At 50.8% G+C, this 19364-nt stretch overlaps 1 protein-coding gene across 1 annotated transcript in view; it reads right to left on the reverse strand.

Annotated features, from left to right (window-relative positions):
* Positions 1 to 19364, reverse strand: part of LOC149351243 (cell adhesion molecule Dscam1-like) — a 167696-nt gene that overhangs the window by 23652 nt on the left and 124680 nt on the right. Inside the window, exons 9-13 of the mRNA XM_089577000.1 lie at positions 18338 to 18502; positions 13218 to 13288; positions 5043 to 5283; positions 1855 to 1953; positions 1580 to 1765 (exon numbers count right to left, since the gene is read on the reverse strand). Coding sequence (XP_089433126.1) covers positions 1580 to 1765; positions 1855 to 1953; positions 5043 to 5283; positions 13218 to 13288; positions 18338 to 18502 — 762 coding nt within the window. The remainder of the gene's footprint in view (positions 1 to 1579; positions 1766 to 1854; positions 1954 to 5042; positions 5284 to 13217; positions 13289 to 18337; positions 18503 to 19364) is intronic.

A 19364-nucleotide genomic window follows, 5' to 3' on the forward strand; every position in this document is an offset into this window, starting at 1 on the left:
CGTTTTACGCACTTTGCGCGTTTGGAACGTTTCTTTTTATATGTTCATTAAATGGTCGATTATCGCTGCTCCTGGCGACCGTGTGGCAAACTAACCGAATTCAAGCGAGAAAGCGACAAAAGTAAAACGGAATGCTAAGTTGGAATGAAAGGCCAACGGCGGTGCACGCAAGTGCTCGCAGTAGCATGCGTGATTGCAAGAGCTTTCGACTAGGTACATCGTATAAGTGGTTCTCTAAATACGTATGCTGCGGTCGCAAAAGTCGCATCACGCCGTCGTTGCAAAACCGTGTCCTCAAAGTGAATACTTCCAACCTGACACGTGCCCACTTGCTCATGTTCACGGTTCAATCTGTCCTGATAGCAGGGTGAGTGCTGGCTCGGTTAACTTTTCCAGCGTTAAATGCTTACAGCCCGAAGGTTTAATATCCTATACCTTGAAATCTTTTCGGAACACTAATGCGAGCGACCTTAGTTTTCATCTGCATGTGCCTTTAGTCGGCCCTTAAACGATGTCTACGAGCTCTTTTCCAGATCCGTTCATTTATTTTTTCTTCACTGAGGCAATCGGGAAAGATATTGAAAAGATAATCTTGGGGCGAAATCGAGGTCTGGTTGTTGCACATAAAATATCAAATAAAGACGTTAGGAAAGCGACAAAAGCGTTCTGGCAAGCACAAGATTATTTGTTGCAAGTGAGAGAGGAACCGGTCATAGTAACGTGCTAAGCGCTACATGCGGCACGCGGGAAAATGCGTAACGATCTGTGAGCAGGATGGTTTGGTTTGGTTTATTGGGGCTTAACGTCCCAAAGCGACTGAGGCTATGAGAGACGCCGTAGTGAAGGGCTCCGGAAATTTCGACCACCTGGGGTTCTTTAACGTGCACTGACATCGCACAGTACACGGGCCTCTAGAATTTCACCTCCATAGAAATTCCACCGCCGCGGCCGGGATCGAACCCGCGTCTTTCGGATGAGCAGTCGAGCACCATAACCACTAAACCACCGCGGCGGGGGGAGCAGGGTGGTCATTGCCAACAATTCATACTGAAAATTTCGCATAATATTGTCACCAGTGCCGATCTGATCAAGAAGCCTGTATTGTTATGCTACCAAAGAACAAAGCTGAGCGCCCAAATGCGCAGGAATCTATATTATCTCACGTGCACTGCTCTAACCATGCACAAGTGATGTTGGGTGCGGAGTGTGAAGGAGGACTGGGAAAGTGCAGATGTACGGGTGGGGATACGATTCGCTTGCAGAGCTGCCAGCTAATCCACATTTTGTTTTCATACTCCTGATGTAAATGTGCGTCGCAAAGATACATATGAACGGTGTATAAGAATGCAGAACGCCTTGAAGAAAGAGTTCCTAACCAGCGCTCTGTTTTGTTTGCGGTTCTCTCGTTTTAGTGAAACTGGGAGTCACAGGTCACACCGGAACGGGCAGCAGCCTACTTAAGAACCTCCTCTCACGTCTCCTTCCAGTCCAACCGAGTGCCTTTCGTTATACATGAACGGCTTTCTCGCCTCTCCCCATCCTTCTCGCCCGCGTCAGGTGCCCGAGCAGCGTTGCGTACCGGCGCCGTCCGTCTTGGCGCGGATGACGTCGCTGGGCTCGCTGCGGCCGAGCGAGTTGTGCGCAGTCATGTAGAACTGGTACGTGGTGCCGCACTCGAGATCTCGCACCGTGTACACGGGCTGCGTCGTCGAGATGGGCGTCTCCTGCCAGTGGTCGGCCTCCTTGCGCTGGTGGAGCACGTACTCTGCGTGTCCAAGGCGAAGGGAGGCGCAGTGGCTCATGAGGCTTGCCGCCTCGAGGAGAGGCGCCAAAGGATAGATTGTCTGCGCTTACCTGTTACGGGGTTCCCAAAAGAAGTCTTCAGCGACCAACCCAAAGTGACGGAGCTTGTGGATACAGAAACCACTTCGAGGCTGGGTGGGCTCGGTGGGACTGCGGAGAGATACAGTGAAATTGGCACGCCACGTCGGTGAGGTGACAGGAAGCGTGCATGTAGCAAAGCCGCTAGAATACTACTCGATCCTGACGCACATTGGTGGCGTCATAGCCCCTACTGCGTAAAAAAAAGGGGGATTTTAAAAAGCCTTAATTGATGCCTTTGCTCCAAGCCTGCCAGCGGGTGCGCAGGGAATCCATAGGCCTATTTCTGTAGATCCTGAGAGAAAAGGAACGCTAAAGAAAGAGGTATTTCATCAGTGCTTGATCAGTGGAGCAGCGGTCTTCATTTAGCTGATAAACGCCAAAAAGAAGAAATGCTGCGGTGGTACAGAGTACTCTGTACCAAACATGGAACAAGCAGAACGTAGACCGTAGGGCCAAATGAGTTCTTTAAGCAAGAATTCTTGCCTGCAATCGTGAGCGCCCGTACCACGCTGAAGCCTTTTCCTATAGAAATGACCTCTACCATATTCAGTTACCGAAAACCGAACTCTCGGTGCCAGTTTAAAAGGCAGTACACTATCCATAGAAAAAAAACGTTGCGGCATAGATGCGCGAAATTAGGAAGTGAGGTTTTAAGGATTTCACTACGCCAACTTTGTTACTCCGCTCCAGCATTGCTCTCTGCATCTGGACTCTGTGTGTATCTCTGGGCGTACTTCACTAAGTATAGAGCCAGTATGGGGCTTTCCTGGTAAGTTTACACCCCCGTGCTCAAACACTCTCCCAGATGCAGCCTGGACGTCGGCCTCATTTCGAACGTTTTCGGAAACCCACATTCTAACCTCTCCGCTATACGGCTATACACCGCGCGGTAGACATTCATAATACGTCCTCGAGCTTTCCTAATCCTCCTCTCAACAGAAGATCGACGCAGGCAAAATTTTTTGGACTAGGCTACGTAAGTGCGCGTCTGGCTGTCGGTGGAGTAAGAAAGTGCAAACAAGACATTCACTGCATAATACGGAAGATACGCAATTAGAGCTTTTCTCTTCGAGACCAATCAAACCGATGAAGGAACCGATAAGTGTCCAGCTAAAAGGATAACTGAGAAAGTGCTAAGAAAATAACTGCGTACTATTCGATGAAGACGTTTACAAAACCTGCTGCGCACAAGTAGAAGCTAAATAAACAGGGTGAGCGACACTGCACGACATAATCTGTGATTCATGATTTTACGGCGTGCATACTACGAATCTAGCTAAATAGAGAATGCCGCATTCGTTACGGTTTATGCACCGACCAAATTTCGCGTCCGACTACTAGCCGCCACTATAGTCGAGAGTTTGACGGAATACCGTCTGGCGAGGAGCGAAAATAGTGTAAATAACAAACATACACTAGCCAACAAATTCTTCAAAAGAAAACGACGTTTCGGGGCCCGTACGGGTCCCCTTGATTACATAGAGCGCTGCATGTAACGACAGTGTCTTATATACGGTTAAAATTTCCTAGTGAGCGATTGTAGATTTCCGGCAGGTTATCACGTGTTCTGTTAAGAGCATACTTTGTGCTATGTATATGGAATGATTCCAAAAGGAGGCGCGATAAGTTTTTCTCTGTGGCAATGATAGATGCTTCGTCCCAATCAATGGGGTGTCCTGTTGATGCGTTGTGTTCCGCCAAAGCATTAGATGTAGAGCGGTCGTTCATGACGTCATTCTGATGCTCTTTGAACCTTCGTCTGAAATTTCCAGTTTCGCCAGTGTAGGCAGCATCAGAGCCTTTACATGGTATCTTGTACACCACACCAGGGTATCTTGAGCGTTCTAGGTGGTCTTTAACTCGGACCAGCTGTCTCGACAACACGTTTTTTTGTTTTCAACGGGACCTTCTACAGACAGCGCTTCGGCACAGCTATGAGAGCATCTATTTTCGTGGTCTGCGCTAACCTCGCATTGGAAGCCATTGAGAGCCTAGCCGTTTCCACGTTCAATCCTTCACCGAAGCTATTCATGCGTTACGTGGACGACTGCTTCAACATTATGCATCGCAGCGACGTACAGCCTTTCCTGAGAGATCTAAACTCAATCCAGCCAACTGTACAATTCACCGTGGAGGAAGAAATGAATGGACGAATCCCTTTCCTTGATGTCCTCGTCCAGAGGAACAACGCCAGGCTTGAAACCTCGGTGTATCGAAAACCGACGCACACTGGAAAGTACCTCAACGTTGAATCAGCGCACCCTATTGGACACAAGCGTTCGGTCGCCAAATCACTCTTTAATCGCGCGTTCACCCTATGCTCGAGCCCGGAAAAGCGCCGCTGTGAAATAGCCAAAGTGAAAGCAGATCTCAAAGACAACGGATACCCCCAGCAGCTACTGAAAAGCCAAGAGCGCTCCGACTAAGCATCCAGACTTGGCCAAAAACAGAAAAACACGAACACCAAGCCTGCAAGTATTCCGTACCCTGCGGAGGTGAGCGAGGCACTTGCACGCATTTTCAAAGGCTATGACGTGCACATTGCTCACCAGCCTACCAGCAAGTTAAAACAGCAGCTGGTCCGAGTTAAAGACCGCCTAGAACGCTCAAGATACCCTGGTGTGGTGTACAAGATACCATGTCAAGGCTGTGATGCTGCCTGCATTGGCGAAACTGGAAATTTCAGACGAAGGCTCAAAGAGCATCATAATGACGTCATGAACGGCCGCTCTACATCTAATGCTTTGGCGGACCACAACGCATCAACAGGGCATCTATCATTGCCACAGAGAAAAACTTATCATCGCGCCTCCTTTTGGAATCATTCCATTACGTAGCACAAAGCATGCTCTTAACAGAACACGTGGTAATCTGCCGGAAATCTACAATCGCTCACTAGGAATTTTCAACCGTATATAAGCCACTGTCGTTCCATGCAGCGCTCTATGTGATCAAGGGGACCCGTACGGGCCCCGAAACGTCGTTTCCTTTTGAAGAATTTGTTGGCGAGTGTTTGTTTTTTATTTACACTAGCCGCCACCAGGATGGGCGCCTTGGTGTGCTGAATTAGCACTACCTGAAACGCACCGGGAGCTGTACTGCCATTACCGACCTGGTCCCTCGCGCGGGATGAAGTATACGTGGTGGTTGCCACTCACCGTCATCAAGGGTCTTGACGAGGACCTCGCGTGACATGGGCCCCGTTCCCTTGCCGGTGAACGCCTGTATGGCCACGCTGTACGACATGGACAACCGCAGGTTGGTCAGGTGTATCTCTTGGCGCTGGTGCGGGTTGTGCACCTCCACCGTCTTGTGGTAGTGCTGCTCACTCGAGCCGACCGGCCGGTAGCTGATGTAGTAGCCCTTCAGGTGGCCATTCCAGTCCTCCTCCTTGGGCGGCTGCGCACCAAGTCATTCTCACCATGAGCGGTGCGGGGACTGAATGTCCCTGCTCGCGCTGTGCTCGAGTGCCCGGATGCGGCCGCTACATGTTAGAAAAAGGACGCCGCAAAAAATACCTCGTGCCTTCATCGAGCTCCTTCTGACGAATGACGAGGGAGCTAATTATAGCGGGGTACCTTCTGGCAGCCTGTTCACCGTCTGCTGAAACAAAGTGCTGTATTTCGACTGCAAATAAATGCGAACGGCGAGGGACATAACCTGCATGCGACACCAGTGCAGAATGACCTCACTGCTGAGCTACCTCGATGCATAGGAAGTTCTCCACATTCTGTTGTCATCGCTCATTCAACTGGCTTTGGAGGAGCTATGCTTAGAGAAGACATTTGTTTTTATCACTAAGAAAGCTTCGGTAGGGCAAAGCAGATGATCATCCGTGGGAAACAAAGGCATATGTAGTTTGTGCCTTGGTACCGATTGCTTACACTCTGCTTTAAGAGCGATAGCTTAATCGCGGAAGTTACAGCTGGCGTCCGCAAATCAGCGGCAGAATTATCAAAGCAGTTCGCACGCAAGGACTGTTCACGACTGGCTCACGACACCAGCACTTAACAGGGAATTACAGATTCGCTGGTATACGAACGCACCCTGGTATGCCAGTAACTCGGAGAAATTACAGGCATTGGACAGGCACTGCTATCTGTTCCATGAGTGTTGCATTGTTGAAATAAAATTTGCCTTGAGCGCGTCTTTCCGGTGCTCTCAACGTCTGGAGCACATAAAACATAAACAAAAGGGCGCATGTCTGGGGAAAGCAATTTAACAGCTGCCTTACTACTTGTCTTGTGAATTGCTGTTGTGCTCAGGCATGCTGAAAATTCACGTGTATAAGACCGAGACAGCAAAGCATCAGTGCGGGGAGAGCAGCAGCATTGACATCTTCAGGGAAGAGAACGTATATAGAGACGCACCATTGTGGCTTCATTGCGAAATGCGCCAGACAGTCCGAACCGTGTTCGTGGCGTCCACAGGGGGTTCTCAAGAACGCCTAGACAGTTCACACAAGCTGCCGCTGTAGCGATACTGACATTTTGACCCCCTTTCCGACGCGGTAGTTCAGTGGCTTAGGCATTGTGGTACTGAGCACAAGGCCGCGGGGTCGAATCCGCATTTCGATGGAGGAGGACTGTATAAACTTCCGTGTTCAGTGCGATGTAAGTGCGCGTTAAGGAACCCCAGGCTGTCGAAATTAACCCGCAGCCCTTCGCTACGGTGTCTCTCATTACCCAGGAGCATCATCAGGACGTTAAACCCCGCATATACCTCATTGTGACCCGCTCTGTCCTCGAACTCAGCCATAACTATATATAGTATAAATCACCTATTCGCGTATACAAACACACCAGAAGTTGACGAACGCGCTGGGCAGGGGGACCAACAGCCGGTGTGGTGCGAGAAGTCATGAACACGTCCAAGCGTTCAATAAATCGATAGCCGCCTGGCAAGGTACAGGGGTTCTTTTGCGGGAAGCGCGTGAGCACTCTGCTTTCGGGCGCCGGCGGTGGCACGCGGATAACTCGGCGTTCACCGCACGGACGCAACGCCCAGCGCACGCCACAGTAATGACAGTGTGCAGAGCTTCTGCAAATGCCGGCGGGCGGCCTGAGGGAAACCGGGCTCCCTTTCTCCCTAGCGAGCTCGGGAAACGAATGGAGCGCACATTTTAACTTGGCGTTAAATGAACTTTGCTTCTATGGGATCCTGACAGCGCCCGGCGTGTCACGCCTTCTCTCCTTACAGGAGCCTCTGCTTTGGCGTCGCCCCTTCACTGTAACGTGCCAGAGCACTAGGTGAAAACAGCAGTAACAAGCCTTTTGGGTCGCGCGCCATTAACGGTCCAGATTTTGAGACTCCGTTTGAAGGTCTTTAGAAAAACATTTCGCGGAAAATGTGGGCTCACATTTTTGGGCCAAGGATATGGAGGTGCGGCATAAACTAACAACAATATCTGTCTACATGGCCTGTGTTAAAGACAGGTGTGTTTATTTTTGCGGCACTGCGGAGGGATTGAGCTGTTGCATGGCTCAGCTACTGTATGTTGCTAGGATGTACAGGGAAAATCCAGAAAGAAAAAAGTCGCACTTTGGCCTCCACTACAACAATGTCGAAAAGCCGCGAAATGCGCGACTTAACTGAGTTTTGAGTAGACATGAAAGGAAATGTCTGCGAAAACCGTTGTCTCAAAGCGTTTTAGCTGCTTTGATGAAGGCTGCCCGATACAATTTCCTGCGAGTTGACTTTCTCGAGTAGAAACCCCACGAGCGCTGTCCTTTACAAATGTAGCGTTTTAAAGCGCAGCTCTTTGGAGCCCGTTCCTGCGTTTCGCGGCGTCGCCGTTGTCTCTCGTAACCAGCAGTGGACACCTTAGTCGTGCTTTAAGCTGCGAAGCCAATGGAGCGGGAGCTTGGAAAGCAGAGGGAAGGCGCATAACTGCCCTATTGGAACAGTGGACACCTCAGTCATGCTTTAAGCTACGTGGTGCTAGTGACAGATGTGCGCTGCATGCGTTAGCATTGACAACGTTGTGGCAGAAACGCGGCGCTGAAGCCATAAGCCGTCGGCGTTCATTGTGTTCATTGGCGTTGGCGTTGACAACGTTTTACACTCCGATCATTTTAAGGAAAGGAAGTGCGCATAGCTGGCTCCCTGGGTCAGTGGACGCCTGAATCGCGCTTATAGGTACGTGGAGTGATGAGAGACAGGTGCGGGCTGCATGCGTTAGCGCTGACAATGGTGATCGAACTCCCTCAATCAACCATTAACTGCCACCTGCCAGGGTGGAAGGGTGAGTGCGCTGCCTATTCAGTGTCCAGAACGCGCTCAACGTTACAGACGCCAAGCCGCTTATAATTGCCCGATACGCCATAGCTTTCGCCCTCTAACCAGGTTCAGCAGTAGTTGAACCGCAGCTCATTTTGCGTTTCGCCTCCATCGAAACGCTGCTACCGCGGTCGGGTTCGAACCTGGGTACTCGGTTCGGTGGCGGCAGATCTCGATATGTGCACCGCCCGAGCCGAAACGCATAGCCGCCGCCATTCGCCAAGTTGTCTGTATTGTACACACATGTCTTGCTCGAATTCTTTGCCTCAATCTATCGAAAAGGTGAAACAGCTGATGAGCTGCGCTCAAATTTCGCATTAGGAAGTAACGTAATCGTCGGCAATTTTTTAACTATACAAAGTGATCAACCGGCATGTAGCAGTGGTTCACAGAGCGGGGCCTGATATGTACCGTTAAGTACCGTAATACTGAGAAGCATGTTTTCCTTTACATCCCTGCAATACCACGCGCGTCAAGCCGAACCGCTGCTTTGAAAACGTTAACGCTGCAGTTTTATTTCCTGCCTTTTAACTAGTTAACACACCCTAAAATACCACCCGCCGCATCAGAATAACTTGAGGCTACAAAGCTAAATATGGTTCACGCACTGACCACAGATGCATCAGGAGTTTCTGAAATAGCAAACGCGATAAAAAATACAAGAATAATTACCAGACATGTAAATGTATCGCTAAAAGAAAAGCTAGCTCTTCTGGCACCTACGTTCCTATAATTTGTTTTTCCTTTTTTTTTTGTAGAGCAAAAGTCAGCTGCAGCAATCGCGAACATTTCAATGTGCGGAATCAATTTCATCCTCCATGGTAATGCGCGAGAATTCATGTTTACTCCCTTCAGTACACCGAGCTGACACGTCCGTTTATTTCTTGTGTTTTTCCATTAATATGAAGCACTGGACAAAAGGAGCCCCAGTGCGACTCGTTTTTCGACCGCTTTCAGACAGTGGTAATCCCTAACTGAAAAACTTCTCGAGCGCTTGAAAGGAAAAGAGAAAACAGAAATGAAGCCTCACACGGCCAACTTGCGCTCTGCGCACTGAACGTGCCTCTCCGCTATCGATCATGGCTGTCCAGTGTCCACTAATTAGCGCCTTCAATTAGGAACGGAACCATTGATGCGAGGCGTGCCGAAAAAAAAAAAAACGGACAGAAATTCCATTTATTCTTTCGTTCTCAGAATTATCACCCGATGACTTTTGGCAAAAAAAGAGCAAAAGATGGGATGAAGTAATGTTTAGAGATTGGCGCTGCTACACTAAGAGAATTTGTCACCGCAAAAAAAAAAAAGGAAATAAATAGCTACGAAGTACGAGCGAATTAATCGAGAAGTGCCATCTATAATCTTACGGCAACGTGCCTGCTTGCTCTCGATACTTGCGAGTTTCCATGGCTGCAAAATTGGACCGGACGTGAATTCTGTAATTTTAATGGTTGACCATCTTCCTGCTTTTTTTTTGTTTGGCCACAAAAGAGCGCTTTCTGTGGCAGCTGGTGCTGCTCTCGAAGTATGTCATAATGTGTTCTGCCATTTAAGTTTAGCTTGCAGCGGTTCGCAGCTACTGAATATATATATATATATATATATATATATATATATATATATATATATATATATATATATATATATATATTAAGATTAATTTATTTATTTTGTGGTGTTGATCAATTTAGAATATTACTGAATATGTTATCGCTTAAAGATAATTGATTAAAAAAGCAGAAGGAAAAACAACCACATGCCGCCGGTGGGATCCGAACCCACGACCGCCGCCGCGGTGGCTCAGTGGCTATGGTGCTCGGCTGCTGGCCCGAAAGACGCGGGTTCGATCCCGGCCGCGGCGGCTGAATTTCCTTGGAGGAGAAATTCGAGGCCCGTGTACTGTGCGATGTCAGTGTACGTTAAAGAACCCCGGGTGGTCGAAATTTCCGGAGCCCTCCACTACGGCGTCTCTCATAGCCTTAGTCGCTTTGGGACGTTAAACCCCATAAACCAACCAAACCAACCCGAACCCACGACCTCCGAATTACGCGTCCGGTGCTCTACCTCTGAGCTACGGCGACGGCTGTCAATTCTTCTGCTTTCGGGGGTATTTATGTTTACAAGTAACCTAACCTTGAGAGTGTTCATCAGCACCACCCACGTTCATAAGCGGCGGACGTAGAACGTCCTGAGTTACCGCAGGTGAGACGTAGAACGTCAGCGAACGGATCCGTTCACTGCCGAAAAGCGAGAGAAAACGAAAATGCCAGCAGGTTATTTTTGAAACAGTATTCTGCTGTTAAATATGCTATTATCGGAATAATAACAATTATAGGAAAGAGAGGATTCCTAACAAGCTTTATTAACGGGTTGGAGCCAGATTAGTCACAGCGGAAGCGTCACGTACTAAAGTCTCGGACATTGCAAAAGAGATTACGAAAGTAGAAGAAAATCACCTACGGGCTGTCGGGATTTGAACAGATGGCAGGTCCATTACACAATGTTTTAGTGATATTAGCAAATTCCGAGCGCTATTGCAGTGTGCTTGGTCACTGCGTTTCTTCGCTATCTGTCTCTCGTTGCCTTCATGAAAACAAAGCTTGCACGCCCCAGCGTTGTGTTTGCCCAGCTTAGGCACTCTGCTAAGGACAACCAACTGCGACGTTTACTTAAACGTGCGCTTGATAAACGTGAGGTGATCGCCAGCAAATTTGCGAAACTGCTTTTTGGCGAGAAGCTAACTTTTTGTCTACACTACGCCAGCCGCTTCGCGAGAAAAGCATTTGTTGCGCTGTAGTTATGGATGCTTCGCGAGGTCAGCGCGGCTGCGCGCTGAGCCGTGGCACCACCGCTCCGCCAGCTGTGCGCATGCGCGGAGTGACGTCAGAGCACGCAGCTGGTTTGCGCGGCGCGCGCCTCGCCGCTGCGCCCATTAAAGGGACCATGCAAAGAATTAAAAGCCGCTTGTAAATGTTAGAAGTGATGCTCAGAAGCATTGACACCAATTATGAGTCTTCGGAACTGAGCCGGCAATTTATTATGAATTTTTAAAAATCGTGTTTTTTAAAATTCGCGGGCCGTTTGGTGTCTTCGTAGGGAGCCATTTTGGAACCAAAATCGGGAAAACAGACGTCACTAGTCCCATGACGTCGGCAGGCCACCACACGCTGTCATTCGCTTGAGCCGCGGCAGCTACGACGTCACAGGCACACTTCCGGTAGCGGTGAAAATCGTCTGCTCGAGCCGCCGCGCGACCCCCTCGGGCAAGCGCGAGACAGATAGGCATTGCCTTCGCGCGTATGGTTTCAATTTTACCTCTGCCGCCTCTTTCTGTCGCGAGTTCGGGAGCCAAGAAAGCGCGGAGACCGGAGAGACGCTGCCGACGCACGCTGCTCCTCGGGAGTGCGACAACCGGAAGTCGTAAACCGAACGTCAGCGAATGACGTATTCATGGGCGGAGCCCAGTCCCGGAGCTGTTTTCTTTATTTTTGTATGGTGCTCCGCGCGTACGAGTTGAGTTGAGAGACACCGAAGCAGAGGGCTCCGGATCATTTCGACCACCTGGGTTTCTTCAACGAGCAATGATGCGACAAAGTGCATGGCTGTCATGCTAGCCGCCTAAACAGAAATGCGGCCGCCGAGGCTAAGAGCAAACCCCGGTTCCCCGGCTCAGTAATCAAGCGCTTTGACCACTAAGCCACCGCGGCGTGGAAATAAGTAAATAAATAAGTCAATGAATAAAGCTTAGTTTTTTTTCTCAGCCCGTGCTATAACCCATAGCTCATTCGTGTCGCTGCTCAAATGCCGCAGTTGTGTACTTCACTCTACAATAGTGAATGAATAGTCGGACACCAGCCGTTTCTGTACGGACCCAAGCCCGACTCGGGTCCGCAGCTTTAAGCCCGAGCCCGGCCCGGGCCCGCAACTTCAGGCCCGGGCCCGGCCCAGGCCCGGCAAAAGAGATCATGTCCCGGCCCGGCCCCGCCCGCGGGCCGGGCCGGGCCCGGGCTTTCGGGCCGGCCCGAGCCCGTGCAGTGCACTAGTAGCAACGCCCAGCGAAACGGAGCGACGAAAGACTGACTTCGCAATTCGACTGAGCGAGTTCCACTCGGCCAGCTGTAGCTGTCGCGTCACTCCAGGTTTAACCAGAGCTAAACCACACGAGGCAAAGCCCGGACACAATACAGCAGTGACTTTGTTGAAAAAGAGCCCAGATCTGCTCAGTAACAAAGAAGCAGGAGGTACGAGTTGGTGAGAGCTTTGTGAAAAAAGAAATTTGTGAAGAAGCAACTTATATTGGCCCAACCGTGCTGCAAAACTGCCCGATAAATGGAAATTACTGTAGCGAGGTAGTTCGTGTAACGCGATTTTGCTTTACGCTACGCCTACCGGGAGTTAACCAAATTCTTCCATATCCTTGGCCACATCTGACCATAAAGCTCCTAATCGATTTCAGACCGAAATGCTTTTGCTGAAAGGCGTTCGCTATATTTTCGTGTAGGAGTATAACTGCGGCTCATTCAAATGGGCAAATGTTGTCGAACTAATGAACCATGTAGCGTAACCTCGTCAGACCGCGAGTACATCATCATGGCCATCTGTTTTTTTTTTTTTTTTACGGCGTTTAAAAAAATAAGGTACATCATTCCTGCAGCCTAAGTCCCATTGGAAGTCACAAAGTGCTCTCTGTGCTCGCACGTGGCCACCTTTCCAAGAACAGTGTATGTAGCAGCACAGAGGTACTCTGAGCAGCCTCCGACTTTCTGCACCCAGCGGCTTCGCCGCGAGATTATTTGTAATTTTGACGCAAGTATCTATTCGGTGGCTCATGTATTTAAATGGATCCATTAGTAGCCACGGGGGCTAAAAATCCAGAGAAGCCCGTCGAACATAGCATGTAGAAAGGCCATATATAGAGAAAGAGCCGCTGGACCCGCGGCTGCAAAATTTTTAGCGTATACCTTCATGGAGACGCCCAGGCTTGAGAAATATATTTCGAATAACGTAGTCAAGTCGAACTTTTTCTCGGAACGGAAGAGGACAATTCTGAATCTCACCTCCCAAGATATCTTGATAGAGTTCGGACCTGTTGGCCGAGCCGTGATGTTCAGCGGTGGACTTGCGGGGCCTGAGAGAAAAAAGAAGCAAAAGCGCTTTTATTTGCAAAGTACAAACATAATGAAAAGACGAATCTATCGCGATAACGTTCGCAACAACAAGGAGAAGGTGATCGAAACTGAATAATCGGGCAGAGGGTTCCTCCGTATGGGCTGAAACTGCGGTGCCAAGATATGGACCTGAAGTGGTTTGAGCTTCAAACGCAGTTTTCGTTCCCGTGATTGTGCTTTCAAGCCTTTGAGGAGCAAATTGGCTAAAAGGTACCTCGAATTCTTGCACAAGACATATGGTCGGAAGGTTTCATTTTGAAGAGGACTTCAGGCGCGGCTAAGTTGAAGTACTTGTTATAGAATAAACTATACTTCTGTGCTTAAGCCGCCGCGGTGGCTCAGTGGTTATGGTGTTCGGCTGCTGCCCCGAAGGACGCTTGTTCGATCCCTGCCGCGGCGGTCGAATTTCTATGGAGGCGAAATTCTAGAGGCCCGTGTACTGTGCGATGTCAGTGCACGTTAAAGAACCCCAGGTGGTCTAAATTTCCGGAGCCCTTCACTACGGCGTCTCTCATAGCATGAGTCGCTTCGGGACGTTAAACCCCTTACACGTTCACAAACAAATATACTTCCCTGCCAGTTTTTTTTTTTTTGCATACGTGCCTACCAAACATTATAGCATATCAGGTTACATATAAGTGTACTAAAATGAAATTACCTCAACAACTATCGCTTTTCCTCCCTGCACCGTTTCCACTCGGCGCAGACGCGGAATAGCAAAAGCGAACCCCGGGTCAAACTCAGAGGTCGGTAGACGAGGTACAAGCGCATCTGTCGCGTGCATTTCTGCACTGCGCACGAGGACTGCGGAAGACGCTAAAAGCGTGCCGCATACAGAGAACTTTGGCGGCCATTAGTCTTGAGACGAGCGCGCCATTTAATCTTCATGGAAGACACCTTGGCGCGAATGTGTCCCCAGAAGGAGTGCTGGATGTAAAATGCAACGAGAAAGAATGGAAGGAATAAAAAAATAAAGAGAGAGAGAGAGAGAAAGAAAACAATTGCAGTGAAGAAGGAATATAAATTTATTTCGCGCGCAGAAAAAGAAAACAGTGGGGTGAGGCGAAGAAAAACTAGTCAACGGGCGTTTTCACTTTACCCCTCTTGAGCGCATTCACAGGCATAATTTGCTCTGAGGGAGGAGATTCAGCTATTTTTTTCGCAAGCTAGGTCGGTTCATGGTGAGCCGGCGTCCCTGGTTTCTTTGCTATAGGTTCTGGGGCCAGATCAACGAAGATTTTCCGAACGCAAAGTCACTCCGTTACTGCCAAATAGCTTGGCTGTCATCTTGTTTGCCAGTGCGAGCCGTGGTCAAAACGAATCGTGGCTAAACTGTATACTTATTCAGGCACGACTACACGAGCCCTGCTCTTGTTCGCACGCCGTACGTCCACGCGCTCACAAACCGCCTCTGCCTATACTCGCGCACCCTGGGTGAGAACACGCGGTTTGCAAGGCCGGCGGACGAGCGGTGAGCGCGGGCGGCAACCTCTTCAGGGAAGAGCCAGCGAACCACACCGCCTCGCGTCATTCGCGCATATCCGTCCGGTAAGTACAGCGCCAGCGTGCTCCCGTCGAGCGCGTGGGCCAGTGAACCGCTTTCTCGCGACGCTCCCTCCTCACCGTCGGCGCGTCGTGCGTAACGCGAGCAGCAGCAGCGCCCCACCGGCGGCGTGATGCTCACAAAGGAACCAGCGAGGACGCGGGGGTCTCGTCGCGCGGCACTTTGTATCGGGCAACAACATGCTCGTCCGTACACGCTGATGCATGTATAAGTAGTGCAAATCCATCACGTATGCGCATTTGATGCACCCGAGGCGCGCAGAGGCACGCCGTCGCGATCGAAGGGGCCTCGAAACGGCTCGCCGGCTCCGGAGACGACGTGCCACGATGACTCTCTCGCGCGCCGCAACGCGCGTCTTCGGGCACGGCCAAACGGAAGACAAGAGCGCGCTCGAGCGGAGCGTAATTGGAAAAACGCGACGCCGGAGAAAATGGCAGCCCGCGTTTCTCTTTCTCGTGCTTTCGGACCCTGCGCGCCGATAACTTTGATATCGCACATTATGTGGCGCGGCGGTCTCTCCTTGTTTTGTTTCTCCCTTCGTGAACTCGGCGTTTTTGTTTTGACGAAACTCCATCCGTCCTCCTTTCTCATTTAATAAAAAAAAATATGCTAGTTCGATTCAGCCTTTTCTCTTTGCGTTTAGTGACACCGCGTCATTCTTAGCCTCTAATTACATCTTTGCTTTCTATTCGTTCTTTTGTTGTAACAACCCCCCTTGCTGCTCCCCTCCCCCTTTGCCACATCCCTTCCCACCCCTTTTTTTGTGCACCATCGAATCCCCGAGTCCGACTGCAGGGAGGGATTTTACGATGATTATTTTTTCACCCCGTAATCTGCTGAAGCGAACTCGCACCTGCGACTTCGCACACGGAGAAATTTTTTTCGGTTCAACTCTCACTGAAGCAGTTTTTTCTTTTTTCATCTTCATTTCCCGCTGTTCCTTGTTTCTGTGCCAAAGGGGGGAAAAAACAAATAAAAGCCTGAGCGGCCAGAAGCTCACTGACATATTCGCGAGGCTTCCGTTTTTACGAAGTCGCATGAATATGGCCATCTCTCCATCGCCTCGTCTCCGTGTCGAAAACACGGTTCCGATCGACGGCCCATGTTCCAGGCCGCGCTCTTTTTTTGCCCGCTCTCTTCTTTCTGTTCTCCTCAACTTTTACACGCTACCGCTGGTTCTTGGCGCGCGCTGTGCTCCGCGCCGTAACGTCCCTCCCCATTCCTCTCGCTCGCTCCTCTCCTCCTTGCATTTCTCGCGGCTTTGGTGTTTGGGTACGTTGCATCGATTGGCTGCCGTCTTCCGCTTCGTTACATTCTCGCTTGGCCTACTCGGTATGATGGAGAACTTGCCAGCATTTCTCCCGGAAGGACGGGATATCGTCGGCGCCTCGCGGAAGGAAACCGAATGTAACTGGCCCAGCGGAGGCTCGGGGCGGACGCGCCCGAAAACGCCCAATGCAATAAAGTGAAAAGGCGCCGGGCGACGAAGAACAACACGAAAGAAAGGGCGAGGTGGCAGGGGAGGAAGGAGCGTGCTGGCTGTATAGCGACGGCAGAGACGCTTGAAATAAAGCAGCCAGACAATGCGCGGCGGGTGTAACTGCGCAGAGGACGAAGCGGTGGCGAAAACGGGCACCGCGGGCGGGACTCGAAGCACCCGAGAGTGAAGAGCGCGCGGAGACAACAACCGCGAAGCAAAATGGATACTTGGGAAAGAGAAAAAAAAAAGAAAACGAAAAAGGCCAGGCGAAATTTTCAAAGATGTTCGCTTTAGATTAAAGGAAAGAGCGATAACGCGTGGGAAACAAAACTGTCGGCGAGAGGATGCGGGAGGAAAAAAAAACGAGGAGGCGCGCAGCGTCGAGCTCTTCACGTGAGTACGTAGTTGAAAAAAATCGCGGAAAGAAGGGAGTAAAGAAACAGAGGAATAAAAAGGGGAGGGGACGGACAACGTTGTCCACTGGAAAAAAAACTAAAGCTGGACTTGAGACAACCAGCAAAATACGGGTACAGAAACTTGGTCATTTACTGGCATGCACACGCACTCAACAAAGCACAAAAAAAGCAGAAAAAGATAGAAAGGTAGCATCGAGGGGAAAAAAATCAGGCGCAGCCTGTGCAGTCGCAAACAGTGTAGGGGGACAACAGACAGAAATAGGTATAACGCCCCTAAGAGAAAACGACAGAATGCGGCGCTGTGGAGGGGGCAAAGGGAAGGACGATGTAAAGGCGTTGTAGAGGGAGCTAGGGAAGGATGGAGAGGGAGGAAAGGAAAAAAAGGAGGGAAATCTCGATCTCCACGCCAGAAAACAAAGGAGGACTCGCTGAGAGGTGAAACAAAAGATTTTCCTTTTCTCGCACCCTCTCCGTCTTCGTTACCGACGGGGCCTTTTTGTTGCGTAAGCTAGTTGGATGGAAGGCGCGCGTGTTTCGAGCGGATCGCCGCGCGAAGGGGGAGAGGGGGGGATGGCGCTCCTTCCCTTTCGCCGAAAATCGGGCCGCTCATTCTTGTCGCCGGCTCCTTCCGCAAGGATTCCTTCAAAGCGTTGGCGCTTCGTCTCGAATGACGCCGCCCGGAGCTTCCTTTTCGCTTGGGCTCCTTGGGCGCTATCGCGCGCGCTCCGCCGCCGCGGCGGCAGCGGCATTGTGCCGGCAACGCTTCTTTTCATTCATCCGCCCTTCTGAGTTTTGAGAAACGCAACAATGGGACGACGGCACGCGCCGCGCTTACCTCCTCTCTCGCTGCCTCCGGAGGCAGTGTGCGGCAGGAGATTTTAATCGACGAAACGTCATTGTGCGAGACGCTTCGGAATTCGTTTTTGTCTCTGCGAGTGACAAAACGCCCCTGGCGGGAGCTCCTAATGAAGAAGCAGCCGAAATGAAAAGAAATCGAGCAGCCCCCGCTACCGCTGGTGACTGCTCCCCGTGCCTCGAATTCTTGGACGACTCGGGAGAAGATTTTTGAGAAAAAAAAAAAAAACCTAGCACGTGGATCTTGCCAGCCCTGTCCTGAAAGCTCCTCTGACTGAACCGCAAGGCAGCCGGCGCGAAGTTGCAGGTGCTCCTGTACTGCGCTCGAATATATGCTTTTCGACCACCTATACCCGCGAGGAATATAGGGCACTTTAGCGACGGACACTTTGTCGCCTTGCGCGGAATCGCCGCCGCGCTCGAGAAGCGAGCGAGGCAGTGCCGTGGGCGAAACTGAACTTGTGCGACTCCCCATTTTCGCGAAAATGGTTCGATTCTCTCGCGGCGACCGCAGGCTGTGCCGGGGGCAGTACGGTTCTTTAACATGCGCAGATTGTGCGGTCGGCACTCGCGGTTCATTAGCCGCTGCCAGTCGTCGACCAGTGCTATATCATCGCGGCGCCCGAGAGGCCAGGTACGCGGCTGGGGATGGTCGGGGTAAGTGGGGGGCCACCGCCTCCAGATGCGCGCTTACTGTGCTCCTCCGTGTTGGCCGTGACCCAGCCGCTGAAGCGACCCCAGCCGATGCCGTTCTCGGCCTTCACTCGCAGGCTGAACACACGGGCTGGCCGCAGCGGGCCGATGGTCGCCGACGTGAGAGAGCTGTTGGTCGTTATGTTGCGCAGCGCTGCCTCGTCGTCTGCGTCGAAAGGGAGAGAGAGAAATATCAGAAACAACACACACGGATCGTTCGGTAAGCGCACCACAGAGAGAAACGAGGAATAAAACAAGGAAATAAGAAGCGAAACGCACGTACAAAACAGGCATCAATATATATCAGGTACAGTTCCGTAATCCTAGCCCGCTCGACGCTTATGCGTAGAAAGAGCGCTGCCGGCCGGCAGTGCCACACGGCTGGCTCCTTACGAGCGATCGTCTGGCTGCTACTTGGACATTTGCTATGCTTTATGAGACACTGAAACATTGCTTAAACCTGCAACACTCACGTGACCGCAACGCAGTGCGCGATTAGGCTAAGGCCGCATTAGCAGACTGCACTCATTGGATTTGTGCTGCGCTCGTGTCACTCGTCCGGCTTAGGTGGACACGACTGCAGTGGTGACATTCCGTTGCGGTATACTGCGGTACGTTTAGCGCTATTCGGCGTGGGATTTCAATAGAGTTTAATTCAAGGATAAGCGTTTGCGGCTGCAACCGATGAACGCGCCAAATGTTGCGCTGGCTGTTGCTGTGCGCGGCACCACGGCGTTCGAGTACCGAAGCGTGGCTTTGTGGTAGAGCATCCGCCTCGCATTCGGGAGGTGCTGGGTTCGATCCCCAGTGCCGCCGGGTACCCACCGGTTTCTTTAATGGGCACAAGATTTCCCCTGGCCTGGTGCTCGGCTCTTCTAGGGTGAAATGCTTGGGAAAAGGGTCTTAGACCAAACAGTTGCCTTGGCGGATGAGTGATAAGTTCCCCTGCCAAGCAACCATAAGTCCGCCTCGTGCGGCATAAGCCCAATTTGTGGCCCTTTTTTTTCGCTTTGTCTACACGACTCTCT

The sequence above is a fragment of the Amblyomma mixtum genome, chromosome 3 (assembly GCF_055824585.1).
Source record: "Amblyomma mixtum isolate Tamu chromosome 3, ASM5582458v1, whole genome shotgun sequence".
NCBI lineage: Eukaryota > Metazoa > Arthropoda > Arachnida > Ixodida > Ixodidae > Amblyomma > Amblyomma mixtum.